Source organism: Mustela nivalis (assembly GCF_964662115.1).
Source record: "Mustela nivalis genome assembly, chromosome: 18".
In the NCBI taxonomy this organism is placed as follows: Eukaryota; Metazoa; Chordata; class Mammalia; order Carnivora; family Mustelidae; genus Mustela; species Mustela nivalis.
Genome location: NC_139037.1, coordinates 9,824,783 through 9,849,383, shown reverse-complemented (window position 1 = coordinate 9,849,383; position 24,601 = coordinate 9,824,783). Strand labels below are relative to the sequence as shown.

Sequence of the window (24,601 nt, the reverse complement as noted above, 5' to 3'; positions counted from 1 at the left end):
GCAAGGCAGAGCGCGCAGCACTCACAGTGTGAGTGGGGGCGCGCTCCTGCAGGGGCCACCCTCTAACAGGCAGAGAGCACGGGGGAAGAGTCAGCCCTTCACCCTCCTGTGGGAGCAGCCCCCAAATCAGCCTTGGGATCCTGCTTTCTGGCAAGACCCTCAGCTAGGTGTTCAAAAAAGAGATTGGCCAGCATTTTGCTAAAAGTACTGCTAATAGCAAATAATTGTCTTCATAAATCACCTCTGAAGAGTAGCCAAAAACAAAACAAAAACACCACTTTTTACCCTTGATGAATCAGGAACCTAAAAAAACATCTCTGATTTGGGAAAGCCTGTACCCAAAAAACTTACTAATACAGTCCAGTCTAACCCTTCATTTCACATGTTCCTCTCAGTCCCGAGGGAGTGTATATAATTCAGCAAACCCCCGCCTAGCTAACAAGCCCCACAAAGCAGAAGAGCCTGGTCTCTTTCGGCCTGTCTGGACTAAGGCCATTTAACTTCAACCCTTTTATGAATGGAAACCAGCTTTCTAAAGACCGCTGGGCAGGCAGTGACCAGCACCACACACCTCAATGGCCAAGACTTGTGAGTCATAAAATACTTCTGAAAAGAGGAGATCAAAGCGTCCCTCCCGCCTATTGAAACCCAACTGCTTCCAAAGCTCCTTGCAGGGACCCAGGCTCTCCGGAGGATGGGTCCCTGCAGTCGCCATCTAAAAGGGCCACTGGTGAGAAAGACACTAGGGCACTGGGGCAGCCAGCCATGCAGGAGAAACACCACTTACGGTTTCATTGTTGGGGACAAAGAGAAGAGAAACGAAAGAACAACTAAAAGGCCAAAGGAGGCGGTGTGTCAGGAATGGAGGCTGGAGGGACCTCCTGCAGACTTGATCATGGCACACTGTCCAGGGAGCCCCTGATGTGTCTCTGAGACCCCTGATCAGAGATGACTGAAGACGCCAACAGACCATGCCTCCACTCCTGCTGGCTGGGTGTTGGCTGAGGTTATGTATCAACGGTAAAGTACCAAGTACCGTTAGTACAGATCTGGGCAGGAAAGCAAGATGGGGGACGTTTCAGTATGCCTGGTCTTTAGCTCCTCACACGGTGAATGGAGTCTGGTGTTAAGGGTTTGTTAAGCAAGAGGTGCATTGCCCTGGTACCGATAAAGTGCGATGCATCTCGAGATGTAAAAGTTGCTCTTTCGTGGTAAAGGCAGAAACCTGGACAAGCGGCTGATGGAAGTGCCTTGAAGAAGGGAGGTGCAGCCCAATTAGTATTACAGTTCCGCCTCCTGAAGCTTCACAATGCAGATTAGCGTAGTAAAAGGTGTGAAATGTATCACAGGGAAGACCTTGTCTAGTTGCATTTAAACCTAAGGTTTCCCTTATTCTGTGGGAGTATCTGGCAATGAAACCAGTTACCTGGTCATGAGATCCTTTTCTCCCTGGAGCATCTCGCACCAGTTAGAAATCAATTCGTGATCTATCTCTTTTTTTTTGGAGGGGGGGGGGAGCATCACTTGATTTTCTTGTCACTACCAGCCTATGAAGAGATGTTCTTTGGGGGAGAAAAAAAAAAAAAAGGTTCTGTGACCAAATAAGTTAGGAAGGTGCTAGGTATAAACAAAGATCTTTAAAGTAGGGCATTTCTAAGTTGCTAATATGCACCGGTAAAGCGCAGAGATGTGGAGTTACCACTAATTTGACTATGCTTCCCCCATTTTTTTAAAACCCTACTCCATGAACTTTTTCTACAAATTAGAATATGGCATCCAACTTGTTTACAACTCTACCCGCCCTGAACAGAAGCTCATCAATAGTCGTGGAATAAAATAATCACTCAACGTGTCCTTTTAGTCAGCTCTTAAAATAGGACATGTCCATTAAGTTTCAGAAATGGATCAGTGTCTCAAACCAACAGCGTTTCCCCCCCCCCCAACAGCAATCATTAAAAAAATCTGCCTATACGTTCATTGTCTTGATCCAATGGTTCTCTCGTGTTAGTATGCATTAGGAGTCATTTGGAGAATTGAAAACACGCATTCCTGAGCTTAGCCTCTTTGACCTTCTGTTGTGGGTAAAGAAATTCACATTTTCAACACCTCAGGCAAAGTCGAGGCAGCTGATCCCAGGAACTCTGAAAACACAGTCCTAATGAAAAGGAGCTCAAGGGTGAAACGTTTTTGGGCAGAAAGGCCTTTGGGATCTCCCAGGATATAGGAAGACAGACACAAATTTGTTCAATCAGCTCAAAAGACAGGACTAAGGAATACAGGGGAGAGTCATGAGAAGGTCAGTGGTGGTTCGACATCAAGAAGACCATCCCAGCAATGAACCTGGAGGTAATGACCTTCTCCTCACTGTGGTGGTCAAGGAGGGGTGAGATACAGAAGAAGGGATGTACATGGCAGGCGGTGATTAGATTAGCTTAACTGGGACCCCAAGATTCTGCGGCCAAGGCTGCAAACCCAGACAACTTTTCCCAGAGTGGGAGACAGTCTGCTGTAGGAGGCGGTGGTGAGCTGGAGTGCACAAGCTCCCAATTACAGACACTCAAGTTTGTTAAAAAAATTATCCTGCCCAGGAGTCACAGTGGGCGGGATTCGGTCAGGGAAGTTTGCAATTTCTGTTTTGTCTATTATTCTAAGTAAATAACTACCTGCTCAACTTCTGAATAAGGTTAGCCCTTTCAGTTGTGGAGAGGGGAGGGCGTTTTAAGAAAGTATTTTGAGCACAGCTTAATTCTGAATTATCGAAGGAAATTCGCTGCCAGAGAAATCCTTAATGGAATACATAGGTATACAGGTAGGCAGGCCTGTACCTACACATATATTTCACTATTATGAACCTCCTTTGTTTTCCCACTCTCTCCTGGGGCTTCCCTGGCAATCCGGATCACCGTTAGTTCTCCCACGGGTACTTTGTTCTTGAAGGGTGACCTACTGGCCTGATACACCTGCATGACCTCCAGGAGGTTGCTGTAACCCCTACAGGCATTCAGATGCCAGACGCCCAGCTCCACGGCAGGAGAAACCCTGGTGTAGACACTTTCAGCAGAAGAGCCTCTACTTCTCAATCTCCATCATCTCATGTCAGCTTCTGGGTCAATATAAGAAGAATTGCTCGTCTCCTTTAACATGTTAACTCCAAGGATCTCTCCAAAAAGCATCTAGAGATTTGTAGCTCTCCTGAACTCTTCAATCATTCACTGTTCTGAATACGTGATAGTAATTGCTAATTAACTTTAGCGAAGAAATGAACCCCTTGTTTGGCCAAAGAAGCAGTGCCAAAGTGTTCTAGGTGGCAGGAAGGATGAAGACATTCTTGCTCCTGCCATGATTCTTTCTCTTTATCACCATCTCTCAATGTCCTTAGTCAAGTGTCCCCTCCCTGAGCTCAGCTGATCGCAGGGTGTTCACTGCTGCTTTCTGATAGTATTTCACAAGCAGATCAATGTGTTGTTAGAGATTCAGAGCCACGACAACAGAGATGTTAAGTCAGCAAAGCAGTGTTTTTGCTCAGAACTCTTGTATCCATTTACAGAGAAAAGGAAAATAAAACCATAATGTAGGCTGGAAACATTTATACTCTATGTCCGTATGATATAGAAAGATCACGAAAGAGAATACACAAATGGCTGAGAAGTGTAAGAAATAGCTCAACTTCAGCAACCATTAAGACAACACAAACTAAACCCATATAACGTGGTACCACTTCACACCCGTCGTTTCAGCAGCTAGAATAGAAAACACAGACAATGGTAAGTGTTGGTGAGGCAGTGGAGCAACTGGAACTCCCATATGCTCTGATCGCAGGGCAAATTAGTACAGCTCACTGTTGGGCAGACTTCCAACAGAATGTCCATATGCTCACCAAGAGGCATATACAATGTCCATATGCTCACCAAGAGGCATTGGTAATGAAGGTCTTATTTCATCTCGTTGGTCATTATATAGGTGTTAACTTTGATTTTTGCATTTTTCTGTATATATGTTTTACACTTTTCTGTATATACATTACACCTCAACACAAGGTTATAAAACTTAATTCGAGTGGTGATCAGTTTCTCAGTTGGACTTCTATTCTTTTCTGTTTTTTTCTTGTTGTCTTCTTCTTGTCGAGTATGGGTCTATGGGTTTGTGTCTCACCCTTGCTTGGCAAGGTCATGGAGACGTGGGTAATGCAGTGGGGAGGAGCTTGATTCTTGCCCTGCCCCACAGCAAGCCGGTCTGGCCAGGGTCAACAAATCAAATCATCAGAGTCAGATGCCTAGAGATGGCAGGAGTCTGAGAAATTATTTTATGTAATTCAGGAGAGAAAACTGAGACCTAGAGAAGTTATTTAATGAAATACATGTGGCTGGTCTGTTTAGCAGTGGGGACAGAATCTGAATTTCATGATTCTAATTCACGTCGGCCTTATACACAGGCAGATGGAAAATTGTAATTTGCCCCATTCCTAGGTGTTTTGGGATCATTTGCTCTATGTGAATCTCCTCTTTAGGAGAAATCACCTGAAATCTATTAATATGAGGCAAGTGATCATTGGCAGAGAGTGGCATCCCAAGAGAAATCAATATCAAGTGGCTAACTGTTGCTGGAACTAGAACAGACAGGGCGATTATTCCCTGCCAGAAACTGCTGTTTTCCATGGAAGCATTTCCCTGGAAGAAGTCACTTAATCCCCACAACCCTGTGATGTAAACCCCTTTATTATTCCCATTTTAGAGATAAAGACGCTTAAGACACACAGAGGTTAATAACTGGCCCTGGGTTCTACTAGTGAGTGCTGGGGTGCAATGGCCCAGAACAGACTGCTCTCAACCACTGTGTTACGTGGACTGGGCTAGTCCAAGCCACTGTGGTGAGATGCCCAACCTCCTGAAGGTGCTAGGGTACTGGAACAGACGGGAGAGCGGGAGAAATGCCCAGAAACGAGTGGGAGACTCATCACAACCACAACCAAGTCAAACAAAACTCTCAGGATTCACGGGTGTGTGTGTGTAACCAAGTCAGAACATACAGGTCATCAGTGAGTCATACTGATCGTCTCAATGGATCAAGCTTAGTTGAGACTTCTTAAATCTTTGCTTTGCCCTGTAATTCAAAGATTACACCAAAGACTATCAGAACTCTGTGACAAAAGGTGTGAGCTAAATTTCAGGCCGTTAAATAATAAAGTCTTGACTAGTGAAGGACGTGGGAGTTTTCATTCCCAGGAACCTACACCAGCCACCAGCCCCTCTTGGTCTGTGTCCTCATGTACCAAGTCATTACCATCTACATCCTCAAATAGGCTCTCTCACGCTTTCCTTCTTCCAGCCGTGCCAGAAACATGACCACGGGGCGGGGGGGGGGGGGATGTCAACAGACAGACACTCCGACGTCTGTTCAAGACGCTCATCAATTGCAATGAACCCGGAACCCCATTTACAGCCTCACAGATTTCACTGAACCGAGACAAGCATCCTTTACACCAATACCCTTGACCTGGAGCTCCACTGTTGAGGATTCCACCGAGAGGAAGGAACGCTTAAAGTGCCCTGCACCCCGGATGCCACGCTCAAGCCCACCAGCCCTCAGGCATACCACATCACACTCTAAAAGGATGCCTTATGTGTGCAGGACACAAACAGATTAGTTAAAAGAAAACAAAAGGCTTCCCTTCCACGGTAAAGGTTGGGCTTCATGGGGCGGCCAAACACAATTTTGCATTGAAATACAGTTTTCCCATTTCAAAGCAACGTACAGGCAAGCAGCTCGTTAGATTTATATAATGCCTGGGTCTCCCAAGACTTTTACAAAGCGAATGGCATCCATCAAATTAATTTCCTTGGGGAGCGTCTCAAACATGGAGAATAAAGAGGCCCAGACCATTAAACATCAAAAGAATGTTCTAAATGGTAATTAAAGTTCTATTCTATTTTCTTTTTCTGGGAGCAGATTAGATTAATTCAATTGAGAATATTATAAGTATCAAAGCTGACAGTGTGAATGTGTCGAGTTGGCTGGAAGAACGCTTAATATTGCAGACATCTGTTCATTCAAGTTACACAAAACCCACGAACAAGGGAGTCGCCCCCAAGTGTGGGGTACTTACCAAGCCGGCACACGTAGAAACAGCGACGGAAGAGGAGCTGTCATTTCTGATAAATCCCTGATAGAAACATCGCCGCACTGCGGGTTCCCGCGTCTCTGAAGCACCATCTTTTCCAAGTACCTGGACAATAAAGTGACTGCTCAAAATCGCCGAGGGCTTAAGTTCTAAATGTAGTTCCTGTCCAAATGCTGAAAATCGGTAATGCAGGGAGCTGCTGGCACTCTGCGCCGATCGCTTTCTCCTGCCGTTGTGCAAAATGTCGTGTGAAATATATGACCCGCCCGAGTCCACTTCTACCGGCGTGACAAAGACGTAATCTGCAATGGGAAAGGTTTCGCTGTCAGCACCCAGAACCCACAGCGCCAAAGGGTCCCCCTGCAACAGGCTGGCAGAGAGCAAACGCGCAGCTCAAAGGTGGCTTTTTCCCATCGCCACGCACCTAGATCGACGACAATTTAGAGAGGCTCAGGACGACAGGAGCTGTGGCCTGTGCAAATGAGCTCTGTGATGGTAATTCCTACAGAAATGAAAAGTCAAGCACAGGCTTCGTGAATGTCAAGAATGCTGGCGGAAAATGCCACAACTCTGTCTCAGGGTCTGCACGGAGACAGATGGACTGAGTACATGAGTCAGAGCCATCCACACGTAAAAAGTGATGGGGGGGGGGGTGGAGAAAATAAGTGTAAGACCACAAAAGGAGAGAAAAGAACAATCCCCCCCCCCCCCCCCGAGGAGATTAACATCTTCCTGTTTAAACTGAATTGGGAGCATTTGGGGAGGCTGAGTTTAAATTTCAAATGGTAACTGACAGTGCTGAATAACTTGAAACCATCTCAGATAATGAGCACCTACCGGCAGCTTCATATTTCCGATATTAACTATAAGTGATAATAAAACCCCAGCACCTGTACAGCTCTGAACATTTCACTCTGAGCTTTTACAGGGACAATCCCATTTCGCTGTAGACATAAAATACAGTGGATGCATAAAAATGCCTCAAAATTGTCAGAACTTTCCTATAGTGTCTGATGTTTAAGATTGCTCAGACATGTTGGTGGGGGAGTGTCAGTCAGGGGACACCTGGAAAGGCATGTTTCAAAATACTTTCCCCCTTGCTCTCGAGAACAGCACTAATTGCTGCTTGTTCTAAAGGGGAGGAGCTTAAAAAAAAAAAAACCACTTTGCTGCTGGAAAATTGAAGCATGCACACTGTTTTCTATCGCAAAACGTGGAAACTAAAAAGTATCATCACAAAATGATTTGGAGCATGCCTTCTGCGTGTTCAGACACACTCTGCGTTTCCACTTTCTAGGCACAGAATGGGAAACTAATTTGGAAAGTGTTTAGAAAGATTCCAAATAACTAAGAGGCATGTTTGAGTCACTTGGGTCCTTGGTTACTGGAGGAGGAAAAGAAAGAGGAATTTCCCTTTTCCCAAAATAGTCAACAACCAAATAAGAAAAGCTCAGGAATGAACAGAAGCCCTGTAGCTAACAGGAATCGATGTGGGATATTCTAACTGAACCTACGTTGCGGGGGCGGGGGGGTAAGAATCCCGACAGGATCATAACCTCAGCTGTTTTCTTCTGTATGGATCATGGGTGACCCTTATTGCTTGAGCAATTCCCAGTCTCACAATGGACTTTTTATCTTGCCTCTCCCGTTTTCTCCTTGAGTCCTTTAACGAGAAATACTATCTAACTGACACACAACTGGAAAACTTTTTCTCCTCTTTTAACCTTAAAAAAGAAAAAAAAAAAAACCCACTAAGCACGCCATAGACGATTTCTCTTTCAAAAATCTGCTACGTTGCTTTACAGTTAGGCGACTCTTGGTTAAATCCAACTTTTTCTTAGCAAAAAACTACCTCCTTCCTCCACCATACTAAAAGCTAAGCGTGAAAACCCCGCCTGCATGTGCTCTAGACTGTACAAGAAGTTGTTTCAAACCTCCTTGCCCAAACCCACCCAAAACTCTGCCTGCTTCTACGTAGGAGGCCATGGGGTAGTCTTCTCCAGCCAGCCTTCCACGCACTCAGCCCACAAAGACCCCTGCCCAAGACACAGCTACAGGTTTGTTTCCAAGGGGAGAATGAGCAGGTGGATGGTGATACTCAGCCGTGGACAGAGAGAGGCAGGCAGGGCCTCCTGCAGGGAGTGATCTAATCGGTCAGCTCCGGGACTAAGTAGAGATGCGGTCCGGAAACTATACATGGAACAATGAGGGGTTGTTTCAGAAAATGCAGTCAGCCCCTCTGGGTGGACCAAAAGTGAATTTCTCAAGAGTTCATTCCTGGCTCTCTCCTGTCCCCTCACTCACCCACATCTGCCCAGCCTTTACTCCACGACTCTGCCATGCCCCGTCTCCCCAGTATGCCTTGCTCTCCCACAGCAGTGGCAGATAACCCTGCAAAGCTAAAAATTCTAGAATCTGGGTTGGACATCAAGGTCTTGCTAGATACCTGGATCCGCTCCTCTCCTGTAGCTGGTGGGTGCCAACAAGAAGTTAATAAATGACAGACCGGGAAGGTGTTCTGGGACCCCGCAGTTGGGAACCTCAGAAGAGATAACGGCCCCAAGATCTCAAGCTACCTGCTCTCCTCTCTCTCAAAGCAGTTTTTGAGAACTCGTGACACAAGGGCAGGGGAAGCAGAAAAGCAAAGGAAGATCAGGAACACAAACAGGCAGAAAAGCGAAAAGCGAGGAGGCAAGAGGGGGGAGGGGGAGGGGAGGGCTCACAGTTTTTTCATCTTCCACCAAGAAGTAGCTCCTGCAGGCTTTCCCAAAGGAGGAAGGGAATGAGGAAGGTGCCTTTTGAGAGCAACCATCTCGTCCACTTCCTAATTTCTCACCACAGTGAGGATTTTTTTTTTTTTTTTTAAACAAGCCATCTGTGAACGAAGGAAAGTACTGCTTTCACATTTATGGGACTTACAGCTTGAGGCACTGATTCTTTTGATAAGTTCAGAGCCCTTGCCGCATCCCCACCATCCCCCGCCCCCAAACAGGAGCCCCTTCCAGGACGCGCGCACACCTGCCGGGTTGGGGAGGAGGGCGGTGGCAGGCGCCTTTCTACTTTGCTCTCTTTTCGGGGGGAAAGAAGGGGCAAGCGCCTGGAAAGGTCCTTCTAGGGGTGGGAGCAAATACGAACCAACGTTTAATCCGCCGCCGCTGCTGTCACTGGCTAAGGCTGCGACGACCCACGCACAGCAGAGGCAGCACAGCTGGAGCGCCTGCAAGAGAAAAGGGGACACCGCGCGTGAGGAGGCGCGGCGGGGCTTGCGCCGGGCGCCCCCTGCCCCCCCGCTGTCCGCGCCCCCCGCGGCGGGCACCTGCCTTGGCCACGCGCCCCAGCCCCGCCGGACCCCACGGCGGGCCCGAGCGGGCGGCGGGGAGGGCGCACGCGAGCAGGAGGGCGCACTCCATGGTCAGGTGCGGGCGCGGCGGCTGCGGGCGGCGGGACGCGGCGGGCGGAGCGCACTGGCCGCGCGCATTCTCCCCGGCGGCCCGGAGCGCGGCGCTCCAGGTGCGGCGCCAGGTGGGAGCCGCCGCCGCTCACATCGCTGGCCGCGCGCGCCGGGGCCTCCCCGCCTGCGGCCGCCCGCGCGCCCTCCCTTCTGCCGGCGCCGGCCCGCGGAGCTGCCTGCCTGCCGCTCCCGGGGGGCACGGGGGGCTCCCCGGGCCCGGGCTGGCGCGCGCCTCCGAACGCAGGCGGCCGGCGGACTCTGTCCGTGCCTGCCCGCCCGCTTGCCCGCCAGTCTGTGCGTCTGTCTGTCTGTGCGAGCGTCTGAGGCTCCCGGGGAAAGCAGCGCCAGCTGGCTCCCCCGGCGCGCCGAGCCGAGCGCCCGCCTCTCCACCGCACGGTGATTGGCGACCAGCGGCTCCCGGGCCCGTCCGAGCCCCCGGGCTGGTGCAAGGGCGTGGGATCCCCGGCTCCCGCTCCGAGGGAGGAGGTGGAGGGGGAGGGGAGGTGGGGGAGCGGAGGGGAGGGAGTGGGGAGCGCCCTGGGTCAGGCTTGGAAAACGTAATTGAAGCGCACCACGGGCTGAGCGGAGAGGGGGCAGGCTCAGGTAAGTGGCGCGACTCCTCCCGGTGCCTGTGCAGACTTCTCTTGGACAAGTCTTCCGGCGAGACAGCCCACGTATTCGGCGTTCGCAAAGCCTCCCAAGTACCAGGTGCTACCCAGCCCCCTTGTCTCGTTTACCTCGGGCCCTATTATGGCAAGGTGGGAGTTATTAACCCCTCGAGAAAGACGAAGAACCTAGGCTCAGCTGGGCTCAAGGGAGCCTAGCTACCCAACGAAACCGTGGGCTCTGGCAAATCTAGGGGAGCCCAGAAGGCTGGAACCTTGAGTCTGGTCGCAGCCTGCCCCGATGGTGGTGGCCTAGCCGCTTTTCCTCTTTCTTCTCCCTGTGACCCTGCCTCCAGCTTCTCAAGACTGAGTCCTGGCCCAAAACACTACAACTCCCAGAACTGAACCACCATAACCGTGCTGCCACCCCCATGAATGTGCGGCTCACTTCATCTACTCGATACACTTACTTGATCTTTGGATCCCGACTGAGTGCACCGATGAATGGAATATAGTCTAGGCCGGGGGTAAAAGGCTCTCACATGCCAGAACCCAGATGATCAGAAATACTAGAAAGGAACAGAACAGGCTCCTAAAGTAGAAAGAATAACAGCTCTATCTAATTTAGCTAGGAGTAGGGATAAGAGTGTGTCAGCTGTCTCTTCCGAGCTGACATTTCAAATAATACCAAAGAGAATGCTAGTTCTACAAGGGAAGAGAGGAACAAGGTCTTGTGTGTCAGCAGAGGGGCCCCAACAGAAGTGAAGGTCTCCTCGCATGAAAAGTGCTCGCCCTGGTGAGCTAGTTACAGGACAGGGGGAGAGGCAGAGAGCAGAGGGCCAAGTCGCCGGGACCTTGTAGACTTCGGGAAGCATGCAGGAGTCTGTTAGATTTAAGACGTGAGGGGGGTGGGGAGGGCAGCATTATCTCTAATACAGTCTCTGATCTGTGGGGATCAGGACTAGAGTTGCTAAGGTCGGGCCAGAGGGGAATCAGTAAGCAAACTCACTAGAGTCAAGGTGAATAATGAGGCATCCTGGACCAGGATGGTAGCAGGAGAGGGGGACGTGGACCCTGCTGCAGTCCTAAGAGTACTGAGGTGGTTAAGATGAGGTCCAGGTCACAGCTTAGGACAAGGGACAACTCAGTACGCATAGTCTGTTTCCCTGGACACGGCAGCGACAAGGTGAACCCCAGGCTGCCCAAGAAAAGCCCTCGTGCTAGGGAATGCCTTTGGGAAAGGCCACACAGTGAGGAAATCCAGGTTGAACAAACCAGCAGGGCTTCCCAACATAATCTGTTTCAGTTCTAGTGGCCTCTGCTCTATAATGTGAAACGGGAAGAGATACGAGGTATCAGAGAGATAGCTCAAGGGCTGTATTTTCCTGAGCACTTTATATGTGGGCTTTAAAAGTGAGAACAGAGGATACGCTGCATTTCTGTCACTTCATACATCTGATATCAGATTTTAATGTGCATCAATATCACCTGTGATGCTGGCTTACTGTGCACATTCCTGGGCCGTGCACCATGGAAGTCCTGATTCAGCAGATTTCATGGGAGGGGGGGCAGATAAGCTTTTGTAGCCAGCACCTGCAGGGAGCTCCTGATGCTGGTGGCTTCTGTGCTTTATGTGGTCTCAGTAAAGACCTGGACACCACGAGAGTGGAGGCCTCCTCTTGAACCTGATGTAAGTGGCTTCTCCCACATTGGTTTTGCACTCCGTAGATCCCCACCCTTCATGGTCTGGTACAGAAACTGAGACCCATTTCTCATGTACTCACAGCTGGAGAGATCATAAGTTCCATTTCCATCCATTTGCGGATGACTGGGTCCACTGTCTTCTGTAGGGCCAATAAATAAACACGCCAAAGCCAGCCATAACTAACCTCTGACATGACTGTGCTTATTCAGTATTCCCAGAACTAGCCCTGCAATATGTACAAATTGCCTCTAGATGGTGACAGAGAGTCAGGAGCGCCAGGTCCAGCTCTAAGTGCAAAATAGCGCTCCTCTCTAAGTTATTTGGAAATACAAATCTTAGCTGACTTGGGGGGTGCCTGGGTGGTTTAGTTGGTTGAGTGTCTGCCTTCGGCTCAGGTCATGATTCCAGGTGCCTGGGATCAAGCCTCGTGTAGGGCTCCCTGCTCAGTGGAGAGTCTGCTTCTCCCTCGGCCTCCCCTCCCCCTGCTCCTGCTCCCTCTTCCTCTCTCTCAAATAAATAAATAAATAAATAAATACTAAAAAGAAAATCTTACTGATTTTAAAACTACAAATATAAGGCACCGTAAGGAATATCTGAAGTTCACAGTCATCTGTGTCAGTCTTTTCAGGGTGCTATGAGGGAATACCACAGCAGTGGTGCCATTAACAACAAACACTGGGGCGCCTGGGTGGTTCAGTGGGGTAAGCACCTGCCTTCCACTCAGCTCATGATCTTGGGGTCCTGGGATTGAGTCTGGGGTCTTTGGGCTCCCCGCTCAGTGGGGAGTCTTCTCTCTCTCCCTCTGCCCCTCCCTGCTCTTGTGCCCTCTCTCAAATAAATAAATAAAATCTTTAAAAAAATAAAATAAACATTTGTCTCTCACGGTTCTGGAGGCTGGGAAGTCCGAGATCAAGATGCTGGCAGATTTGATGTCTGGGGGAGCCTGCTTCCTGGTTCATCGGGTGCCTTCCTTTTGCTGTGTCCTCACATGGTGGAAAGGGCAAGGGAGCGGTCTTCCGTCTCTTTTGTAAGGGCACTCATACAATCACATGGCCTAATCACCTCTCAAAGACCCCATCTCCAGACCCCATCTCCAGATACCAGCATCCCGGGTATTCGGTTTCAACATGTGGGTTTTGGGGCATGGCACATTCGGTTCAATGCATACACCTAAGGGGAAAAAGAAAAAAAAAAAATCCGTGGTGATGTAGCCCAGAGCCTGGCCCACAGGCAGCCAATAAATATTTGGAAGAAGGAAGAAAGGAGCGAGGAAGGAAATGGTGTGGAAGTTCGAGACAGAGAGGTCAGAGGGTTTCACTCATATGAATGATGAATATGAATGTCGGTTTTCCTTCCTTCTGCATGGGCATACGTGTCACCTTTTCTCAATAGAATATACCTTAAGCCATGTGTCCCTTCCTAGTCAGCACAAGAAACAATGGCAATTCCTCTTACTTACAGACTTTTCCCTTGGTCTCTGCTTTAGGAAGATACAAGTGTCTCTTTCACGCAAAGTACAGACACTTAACGCTTCTCCCATCACCACTGACTTTCTGTGCCGTGACCAACCCCTTGGCTTCTCCTCTCCTTCCCATGCAGAGAGCAGAAGGGCACTGTCCTCTGGCATTTCAAAGCTGCACTGAGTAGTTCATCAGGTTTTACCCAACAGATTTCTGACAGTTTCCTGTAGAAGGTATTTTCACGTCCCAAGAGAAAGATCTGTGGGTCACCCGGGTGTCTCAGTTAAGTGTCTGACTCTTGATTTCTACTCAGGTCACGATCACGCCCCGTGATGGGCTCTGTGCTGGGCATGGAGCCTGCTTAAGATTCTCGCTCTCTCCCTATGCCCCCCCCCAAAAAAAAAGAAAGAAGGAAGAAAGCAAGGAAGAATAAAGAAGGGCAGGTCCAAACTTTTACCATTTTCTTCTTTAAGATTTTATTTATTTTTTGACAAAAAGAGACACAGCGAGAGAGGGAACACAAGCAGGCCAAGTGGGAGGGAGAAGCAGGCTCCCGGCTGAGCAGGGAGCCTGGTGCGGGGCTCGATCCCAGGTCTCTGGGATCATGACCTGAGCCAAAGGCAGACACTTAACAACTGAGCCACCAGGCACCCCACTTTTTCCATTTTCTTTAGAGATAACCTGAAAGGCAAGGTGCGTGCCACACAAAGAATAAAACTCCAGCAAGTGACATGTAGCAAGCTTTGTATTTATCAGTGACAGCAGAGGAAGTAGAAACTCTTAGCTTAACAGCTAGCTTTAGAAACAGACTGTCATCAAGCACCATTTAGGAATTGTCAACTATTATCCTCCCCTCTAGCATTACATTTCAGTCTTTCATTGCACCTCTCAGGACATGGACCTTGATTTTTTTTTGCTTTACAACCTGCACGTGCCCTAACTTATCTGTGCGATGAGATTCCTCCGATCCACTTGCCTCTGGTGATCCCGCCCTGGCTATGCGTGGGGCTCCCTTGCTCTATTTTTAGTGCTTTCCCAAGACCTACTATTAAAAGTAGTTCGTTTGCCCGAGACCCAGGAGGCTGTATTGGAACTAGACTACTGATTTCCACAACTGGACTCAAGGCCAAGTTCTGAGCTCTCTGAACAGGGGAAGAGTGGAATAGAGACTTTGCAAAAGCTCTGGGAAAAGAATCAGGTCATTGAAGAAAAGGAAGTAACTGTTGTCTACGGGACCTCTTCTCTCCTACTTCCCCACCACCAGGATCTCGGCACACGCAGGCTTGGACATCTGCCCCAGTGATTCCCCAATCTCGCCTCTCTAAGGCCAGTGCGTCCTCACTCAGTGTGGATGGCCAGGATTGGAAAGTATTACTGCGAACCAAAATCTCCTGAGGAGTTGTCAGAACCACACTCTTGGGCGTCCCTGTGAATATTCCAGTTAAGCGGGTCTGGGATGAGACCCGGCATTTGTCTTTTAACCAACACCTGGTAGTTTCTGATGTCACTAAATGTATTACAAACAGCACACTGTGGCCCACTGTACTTAAGCCTTCCCTAAAATGCCAGCACTATTTCGGAGTCAAAAAGATTTAAAGCTTCTGGGATGCCTTTGAGTTACTCCCTACTTGGGGAGGAATCAAATTATAGTAGAAATCATAAAAGGCAGGTGTGGGGCTGAAGACTTGCTGTAGGGGTAAGCAGGAAGTATCTGTTGCTTGTTTGATTAGATTTTTGGGTGGGAGAGACTAATGTGCTTTCTAAACATTTCCATCTCCCTCGTTCTGGTTTAATCCGTGATTTAGACCTGCCCAAACGTGTCATAGCACTTTTGGAAGGGCCAAGAGCACTGGCCTAAGAGGTGGGATCTGGACTCAAGCATGATCTGTTAGAATGGTTCACTGGCGTTTATGAACACCATTCGGGAGAACGAACCCCTCTTTCAGCTGAGGTCATCACAGTGTGTGGTCACAGCCTGGATTTGTCAGCAGATGTCCCTCTGATCTGCAAAAATGAAACTTCTCAGGTAGGAAAGAGGGAATTAAACAGCCTCTGGTCAGAGGCCAAGACTCTTGTCCCCGCTCCTTTAATCCTTGAAATCACTACCATGTAAGCTAAGAAATCTCTTTCCAACTCTCTTTCTCCCTTTAAGTTGATCTGAATTGGGTTTCCATCAATTCCAGCAGAAGTAGACCTGGTGCTTTTTTGCTCTGGGAACTTGGACACCCAAGTCTTAATGTGCTCACCATTTTTTTTTTAAGATTTTATTTATTTATTTGACAGACAGAGATCACAAGTAGGCAGAGAGACAGAGGAGGAAGCAGGCTCCCTGCTGAGCAGAAAGTCCGATGCGGGACTTGATCCCAGGACCCTGGGATCCTGACCTGAGCCAAAGGCAGAGGCTTTAACCCACTGAGCTACGCAGGCGCCCCAATCACCATTTTTCACACTGAGAAGATAATCCCTCCTTCACCTATTTTTATTTTCACAAGAGCTGAAGGGAGTAACATATACAAAATGTCTGAGGCAGAACCTAGTTCCTCTCCCTTTTTTCGAACTTCCTTTATCCTTATTCCTGTGGCCATCCCACTTCCTGAGCCTGTGAACTCTTGCTCATAGACAGTGTCCTCCAAATGTTCTTCCATCCAAACCCCAGATGGAACCCCCAATATTTCCCATCCGATTCCAGGCTGTAGCTCTTGGATACAGTGCCTATGTGTGCATTAAGAAAATGATGTTCCCTGGAACAGCAATGGTGGAAAACAGTATGGAGTGTCCCTATTTTTTTTTTTTTTTTTAATAGAGCTACCAGAGGACCCAGAAATTCCACTGCTGGGCTACGGAAAACAAAAACACTAAATCCAAAGGACACTTACATGCTCTGTGTTCACTGCACCATTAATTACAATGGCCACAATATGGGAACAACTTAAGCTCACCAAGAGATGAACAGAGGCAGATGTGGTGTATATACAGGGGACTACCCCTCAGCCATAGGAAAGCATGTGGTCTTGCCATTTGCGACAAGGATGGACCTAAAGGTGTTACACAAAGTGAAAGAAATTGGATAGAAAGCCAGATACTGTAAGATTTCACTTATGTGTGCAATCTAAAACACAACACCAAACCAAACCCAGACTCATAAAAACAGATTGGTGGTTGCCACAGAGCAGGGTGAGGGTATGGGGGGGGGGGGACAGGGGCACAAAATGGGTGAAGAGGATTAAGAGGTACCAACTTCTAGTGAGGAAACAGTCGGGGGCCTGTCATGTACAGCATGAGGTCTATAGTCAGAAATATTATACTAACTTTGTAAGATGACAGACTTTCTGCGTTGACCATTTCACAACATATACAAATGTTGAATCACTATGTTAACACCTGAAAGTAATGTAACATTGAATGCCAATTACACCTCAATAAATTAAAAAAAAATCAAACAAACAAATAAAGAGAAAAGAAAAAAAGCGCTCCCTTCTGCACAGGCAGGCACATAAAAGTGGCGAAAAGTTGGAAGCTACGCAAATTAGGATAAGAGATGCCCCTCTGGGTTAATGGCACCTTTTGGGACAGGATTTAGAAGCCTAGGACTTAGTGGATTTCATTTCAATTCAGCCCCCAGGCAGGACATAACCATTCCGGGCACCCAGCTTGGGATACAATCCCCTCTTGGGCCTTTTCTTATCTTGAATTGGGAAATTGACTAGAAGCAGATTCATCCCACCTACCGCTATGTCCTGCTACTATTCCTAAATCACTGACTTTAAAAAAATTTTTTTTATTTGTTGAGGGGGAAAGCGTGAGCACAGGAGCAGTGGGCAGGGGTAGGGGAGAGGGAGAATCAGGTGCCCTGAGCTGGGAGCCCGATATGGGGATTGATCCCAGGGCCCTGGGATCATGACCTGAGCTGAAGGCAGAAGTTTAATGGCCTGACTGAGCCACCCAGGCACCCCTCAAAATCGCCAATTTTATCGTTTCCCACATTTATCAGCATCCTTCCTAGGTGTCAGGGAGCCCTTCAAAAGACTGGGCTCTGCGGTGGAAGGCAAATTCATCATAACCTTAGTGAATTACCACTCACTTGTGCCCCAAGTCCCCTGGAATAGTCCCCGAGGTGGCCAGATCGCAAAGGATAATTTCATAATTGTGGCATGAGAATAAAGCTCTTTCAAAATAAGCAGAAACATAGAGATGCAGACTTCGCTCCTTCACTCACAACTATTAAAAAAAAAAAAAATCTTAAGAGAGGGAAAGCCCTTGGCAGTGTTTATCTTTTTAGAGTAGTTACAGCATTTGAACTAATAATCACTGCTTCCTTCTCAAAAAGCATTCACCTCCTCAGCTTCTAGGTCATTACTATACACTGGCTTTTTTTTTTTTTTTCTTAATTTTTACTAATCAATTATTTCCCTCCCCTTTTGGGGTCCCTTCAATATTGGTGCTCCCCGGATTTGCATCCCTGTCACTTCTCTTTTCTCTAATTAGATCATCTCTTCCCCTTGTGTACTTGGACCCCCTCGGAATGGCTGGTGACTTCCCAAGCTCTTCCTCCAGCCTGTATCTCAGTCCCAAGCTCTAGACACACATTTCCAACCACTTAGGGGATGTATTTAAATGGATGTGCCAGAGTCACCTTAAACGCAACAAGGCACCAAACAAATGCCATTAGTTATTCTCCAGCGGCTGCCATCTGACCCAAATCCCAAGCTGGTAAGTTTGGGAGCCCCCCGGGATGTGGAGAGAATGGGGGCTCAGCTGATCACCAAACTGGCTTTAGAAATGCCACAGGCTCAGCCCCTCATACCCTCATCACAATCGCCTTAGTTCAGGCCCTCAGCACCCTGGCCAGACTTCCCAGATCACCCTGGTTGGGGGGCCGTGGGGGGCCTGTTAGTTCCAGGAGACAAGGGCTATAGAGGCCACCGCCCCACCCCAGCCACAGCTGCCTCCCCCAGCTGCCGAGAGCAGAGTGCCCCTGGCCATCTCTGCCCTCTCCGTTTCTAGTACTGAGAACAGGGCTGAGACACAGACAGTCGGGAAAGGCCCTGAGTGGAGTCCTCATTGCCCAGAAGAAAACGGATCCAGACCTCCGAGACAGGCCCTTTCGCCTTCAGCCAGCCCCGCCTGGGGAACCCTGCTTCTAGGGTCTCCTGTGTGGAACGCACTGCACAACCAAGCAGGTCCCACACCTGCCTGTGCACAAGCTCCGCTGTTTTCACTCCTTCCTTCACCCCCAAGCACGGCCCATTGTTATTTCTTCCCTCACCCTGGAATACACCGTGGTCTTTTCCTCCTTCCCTTCCTGCATTTTGTTGCTCTAAGTCTAAGGGCCTCGATGCCCACCCTGGGTTGAAGCCATACAATTCCCCACCTTGGCTGATGTTCTCAGCCTGGGTGCTCGGTGGTCAGGTCCCCTCATCCCAAGATTCCGAGTCAATGGGAGCCCGCTGGCTCCGGGTGAATGGGATATGCGGCCAGTTGAGGTCCCACCATGGTATGGAGCGCGCAGGCACGGGGGGATCCCCAGACCCCCAACATCCACACCCTCTGGGAGCTCACTAGACATGCAGAGTCTCAGGCCACGCCCCAGCCGCCCCCTTCCAATCAAAAACAGCATTAGAGCAAGATCCCCAGGTGTGTGACTGCCTGGTATGCCCCTTAAGTTTCCCAAGGGCTGCAGCTGAGTCAAACAGGCACGACAGAAACACTAACCGGATGGACTTAGTGTCTTCCCCGATGTAAGCCTCAGCTCCCAAGAGGGCAGTAGTAACAGCGCGGACTCATAGGGAGAGGGGGAGGGGTGAGAGGGATCAGGTTCTTATCAGGTTAAGCACTAGATTAAATACTCGATAAGCAGTAGCCTGGAGACCACTCTCTCTTTCTTCATCCTTCTACCCTCTTCCATAGGGGAGGGGAGAGCAACAATAATCTTTATTCCCAGGACACTGGCTGTGTTAGCCTGGGAAGCACAGCCAATAAGAAGCTTGCAGATGCCATAGTCACATCCAAATTAAACATTTCCAATTTTAAGCGTGCAAAGAGGTCACAGCTCCCTTGACTTCTCTGCAGCATCCAAAACACCACCATGAGCTGGCCTTCTAGACACCCTGCCTTCCCCAGTTACACAATCCCCATCCCGCTGGGAGTGCTGCAGGGAGCCTGCACCCCATCACACAGGCAATTTGTTTCCAGAAGCTGCGTGGTGACTTGGCCCCACCGCGCTCGAGGCTGGCGTTTCCACTAGACTGCGAGGCACAATTTCAAGAGGCAGATCATTTAAAACCAATTATTGGAACTCAACCGGCTTTTGCAATGAATTAATTTAAGGAATCCAAGGTGCCAGAGGGATTATAGGAGAAGGGATGAGAGGGGGGTAGTTCTTATTTTTAAAGCAGTCTGGGATCTATTTAGAGAGGTTCCAAACATCAGGGGTTGTGTTCAGACTGCAACCTAATACTTTATATTGCTCTCTTTCTGGAGAGTTCTCGTATCCCCCGTGATTGGATGGAGCCTCCCTGAAAAGCTAACATTAAACTGGGACTTAATAACAGCCTCGGGACATCAGAGCCCGCTTGCTCTCGCCCTGCAATACTGGACGTTTTTATGTGCATTACGTTAAGAGCTTCCATCTCTCTGGACAAAGGGGGGAAGCGCTTCCGTGGTGGGTGGCCCCAATTAAACCCAGTGCCCGGTGAATTTCCGCCCAGGCTCACTGGAAGGCGTCCAGGGCTGATTAGAAAGCAAGAACCTCAAATGGCCCGGTGCTGCCATAATGAAAAGCCCTGGAAAACTGCTAAATGACACGGAGGAAAATCATTACAATTGAAACTCCCCCCACCCCAGGCTCCCTCATGCCTAAAAAAAAAAAAAAAAAAAAGAGAAAAAGAACCCCATTTTTTCAGAATTGCCTAAATATTGCTTTGTTCATTAAGTTCACTGTACAGTACATGAGAGCTCTCTCACACAGACACACAGCTTTGAACACACTGCTTTAATTATACAACACTTACTTGGTTTAAAAGCACGTAAAGGGTATACAGACAAAAACAAAACAAAAACAAAAACAGCCCCTCCCCTCCAACGCTATGGAACTGGCAAAGTAGGTCTACTGCAGAGGGACTGAAGAAATTACTTAAATTAAAAATAGTAGTTAGTACCAGTACAAGCTTTTTTTAAAAAAGTCTTAGGAAATAAAGAAAGACGTAACGAAAGAATTGGAATAATCTGTTAGCTACCCCTCAAAGATGACCACAGATAACATAGTATCTTCCTGCTGTAAGCAGCATTTTACATAGTTGAGACTGGGCTGGATACACTTTTGGCCCTGCTTTGTTTGACTGGTACTATAGAGAGACTATGTGGCAGATATGAAGATTCCCTGCACTGCCAGTGTGAACGACTGAGACATAATTCATCAGAGGAATGTAACATAACACACTTAGCAAAAATTCAGAATCCCCTTTGTTCTGAGATCAAGCCCTGGGTGGGGCTCCACGCTCAGCTTGAAGTCCGCTTGGGATTCTCTCTCCCTCTCAACTCTGCTCCTCCCCTCAATTGCAAATGCTCACTCTCTCTCTCAAATAAATAAAATTAAAAAAAAAAAACACCTCCAAAAATAACAAAAAATAAATTACAGAGCAACAGGAACATCTGTATAATTGCATCTATAATGGTGAAGGGAGGTGGGGAGCCCAAGTGTTATTTGTCTCAGACCATGCAAAAGTTAAGTGCCCAATGAATACAGATTGCATAAAGACCTTTCACTTAGGCTACCATCACTCACACACCCAGGGGCTGCACCCACAAACGTTAGATTCACAAGGTTGTATCTTTACCTAAGAGCCACAATTTCGAATTCAATTTTGGATACAAAGGATAGCATAGGCTTAATCAATGATGCAGAACTAGGAAAACAAAGGCACAAGGCATACATATATTTCAGAAAGATAGCACAGAGAGACGCCAGTTTGGTTGAGAAATGAATAGGTATGACAACAGTGACGGGGAAAGTTACTCCCACTCACTGATTCCTCCCTTGGTAGTGAGTGGGCCCAGCACCATGCACACCAAAGAAAAACAACATCAAAATACTCTGCCAAACAGTTTTCTAAACTGGAAAATGAAAGTGAGACCATCCAATGTATAGAGAAGTTGGGAAATTACCACCTGACAAAATCTGGATAAGTGGCGGTGGTGGAAACACACACGAGGCCCATCTCACCATCCTTTCCATTCAGCATGACACATTGATCTGGGGGGTACAAACCACTCCCCATCATGCCAGCAGTAGCTGAGGTTTCTAGGGAGTCTTTGTGTGGGAAGAGAGTCCACCAGCAGATGTCTATAACCACCCCTGAAGGCTTGACCGGACCAGACCTCAGTGGCAAAGGAGCAGTGTTTATAATTCATCCCTAACTTTCCAAGTTACACTAAAAATGACCTTCCTAATTCACATGGGCTATCCCTGAGTGTCAGAAAGCTCACCCAGGAAAGTCACAGGCTGGATCCAACATGGCATGTATATCCTTAAATTATGGGGGGAAAGGAGTTAAGAGAGGCAAAAATCAGGGCATGCCGGAGGGAGGAAGACATTTAGAAGGCTGAACACATAATAGAAACCAAAGACAGTGACTATCAAATGGATGTAATTTGAAGACCAGGAAACCATTTAACAGATGCAATGGGAGGAAACAGAATGTAGAAAGGTAAAATCAGACATCAAAAATCGGTATATATCAAATTTGTATAGTTATTTAACTCCTTTGACCCTTAAAACAGCCTCATGAGGGCGCCTGGGTGGTTCAGTGGGTTAGGCCGCTGCCTTCGGCTCAGGTCATGATCTCGGGGTCCTGGGATCGAGTCCCGCATCGGGCTCTCTGCTCAGCAGGGAGCCTGTTTCTCTCTCTCTCTCTGCCTGCCTCTCCGTCTACTTGTGATTTCTCTCTGTAAAAAAAAAAAAAAAAAAAAAAAAAAACAGCCTCATGAGATCAGTAATATAAATACCAATTGATAAGCCCTAAGCTAGGACATAGATTACAGTCTTTATGGAAGCCAGATTACAACTGAATTCACCCCATCCCTTAAAATGTGGACATAAATGGGTGTGGCCCCTAGATCCCTTCTACTATAGGACATCTAGTGGCCTTGCCAGAATTTGAAGGACTTCTAGACATGTGCTTTCTCACATGTCCCTTGGTTCCCACCAAATTCTCAATGTCACCAACTTTCACCTCTTCCACTCTCCTCTCTGTCCTGCATCGACCAAAGAGCACCACGCCTCATCTCAAACAACTCAAAAGAGCCATTTGTGTCCCACAGCAGTTGTTACTAAAGTGTGAGGACTCAGATGACTTTTTATTTTTGATGTGAAACACTGTCTTAGTCCAGAGAAACAGAGCCAATAGGAAGTTTGTGGACATATGAAAACACAGCTCTTAGCAGGGGTTAGCTCACCTGATTATGGAGGCTGAGTAGTCCACAGTGTGCCATCTGAAAGCTGGAGGCCAGTGCTGCGGTTGCAGTCCAAGCCCGAAGACATGAGAATCATGGGAACCCCATGATGTAGGTCTGGTCTGAATCCAAAAGCCCGAGAACCTGAAGCCCTTACGTTCAAGTGCAGAAAACGGATGTCCCAGCTCGGGCAGGGACAATGAATCCATCCTTTCCTGGACTTTTGGTTCTGTTCAGGCCCTCAAAGGATTGGGTGATGGTCACAGGCATTGGTGAGGGTGATCATCTTTACTCCAACTGCCCACTCAAATGCTGATCTGTTCCAGAAATACCTGCACAGACACATCTGGAAAGAGTATTTGAGGAGTTATCTGGGCATCCCTTAGCTCACTCAAGCTGACACATGAAATGAACCATCACCAGTACATGTAACACAAAGTTTACCATTTTTACCATCCCAAAGTGTATAATTCGGTAGCATTAAGTGCATTTCCAGTATTGTCCAAGCATCACCACTATCAAATGGGTTTACAGTGGAGACTAAACTGATTTAAGGCGGTATCAGATAGCATTTTCTTACAAGTCATTAGGCCACCCACCATGCTGCTGGAAGTCTCCATAAACCCAAAGACTCTCCCTTCCTCTCCTTCCCCTTGCTTTTTACACCGAACTATCTAGCCCCCCCACCCTGTGCAGAACCAGGCCTGTCAGCCTATCAGACGACTCACCGATGCTCCGCAGAAATCATAGGTTGTCCATCCCTTGCTTCACTCATCAGTAGCTCAGAGCCCCTAATAGAGGGTGTTTCAGACCCCTGACGCCTACCCGGTCTCTCCAGCTGAAAAGAGAATGATTTTCTCACGCTATAGAGAGTGCCCGTCCCTCACAAAGCAGAAGCATTCATCTTCCGTTTAGGTAGAAGACAAACAAGTGCTGCTGCTGTTGCTAAACTCAAGAATTAAAACTGCCAGTTCTTTCACCAGCAAAAAAGTGAGTTTATTTGGGAATAGCAGAGAACGGCAAAACTCAAATGCCAAGCTGGCCAACACCAGAGGCAAAACCACAGCACAGAGGGCCACTCTTTTTAGAGGAAAGGTGGTCGCGGGGAAGGTTGTTATAAACCAAAAGGCCATTGGAGTAAACTGAGAGGTTGAAGTATGGTGGCTTTTCACGGGCTGAGTTATAACACTCTCTCATTGGCTGGGCGGTTGCTGGGGCAGAAGGAAAGCCTTTCTTCCTCCATCTGGGATATATAGTAAAGCAGTATCCACCCCCAAGGTCCATCTCTTCTCTTCCCGTTGGGTCCGCCATGGAATGTGAGGTGGGAGAGCGCCCCCTGCAGGCCTCCCAGTCCCATTCTAAATGTGGTTTCAGTTCTCCTTTTATTAATTTTCACACAGTCAGTTTCTAAAATACAAAAGCTGGAATACCTACTCTCAACGAAGGAGCTAGAAACCAAGCCAGCTCTCATCATGAGCTCAGACTGACCTAATGGGTCTATTTGTAAAGGTCAATCCAACAGACCATAACTGGCGTGAGGCTGAGCTCACAGGAAGCAAATTACCCACAAACCCTCCAGACTGGGTCAATGAACTTTCTCTGTGCTCTTCAAATATCCAGTATTTTGTTCTGTCACGGGACATACGATATTAAACCAAAAACTAAAATAATGTGGTCTAGCTTCCCTGCTGGATTTTAAGCCTCTTAGGTTTAGGAGTTACGTTAATTCTATCTTAACTGGTGGTTCTCAGCTGGAGGCCTTCCCTCTACCCAAGGGAAATCTGGCAATGTCTGGAGACATTCTGGTTGTCA

The 24,601-nt window shown here is 48.0% G+C and overlaps 1 protein-coding gene across 1 annotated transcript in view; it reads right to left on the bottom strand.

Annotated features, from left to right (window-relative positions):
• Positions 1-9,683, bottom strand: part of ADAMTS18 (ADAM metallopeptidase with thrombospondin type 1 motif 18) — a 136,295-nt gene extending 126,612 nt beyond the window's left edge. Inside the window, exons 1-3 of the mRNA XM_082711180.1 lie at positions 9,439-9,683; positions 9,254-9,335; positions 6,104-6,420 (exon numbers count right to left, since the gene is read on the bottom strand). Coding sequence (XP_082567306.1) covers positions 6,104-6,420; positions 9,254-9,335; positions 9,439-9,528 — 489 coding nt within the window. The 5' untranslated portion in view covers positions 9,529-9,683. The remainder of the gene's footprint in view (positions 1-6,103; positions 6,421-9,253; positions 9,336-9,438) is intronic.
• Positions 9,684-24,601: the final 14,918 nt, after the last annotated feature.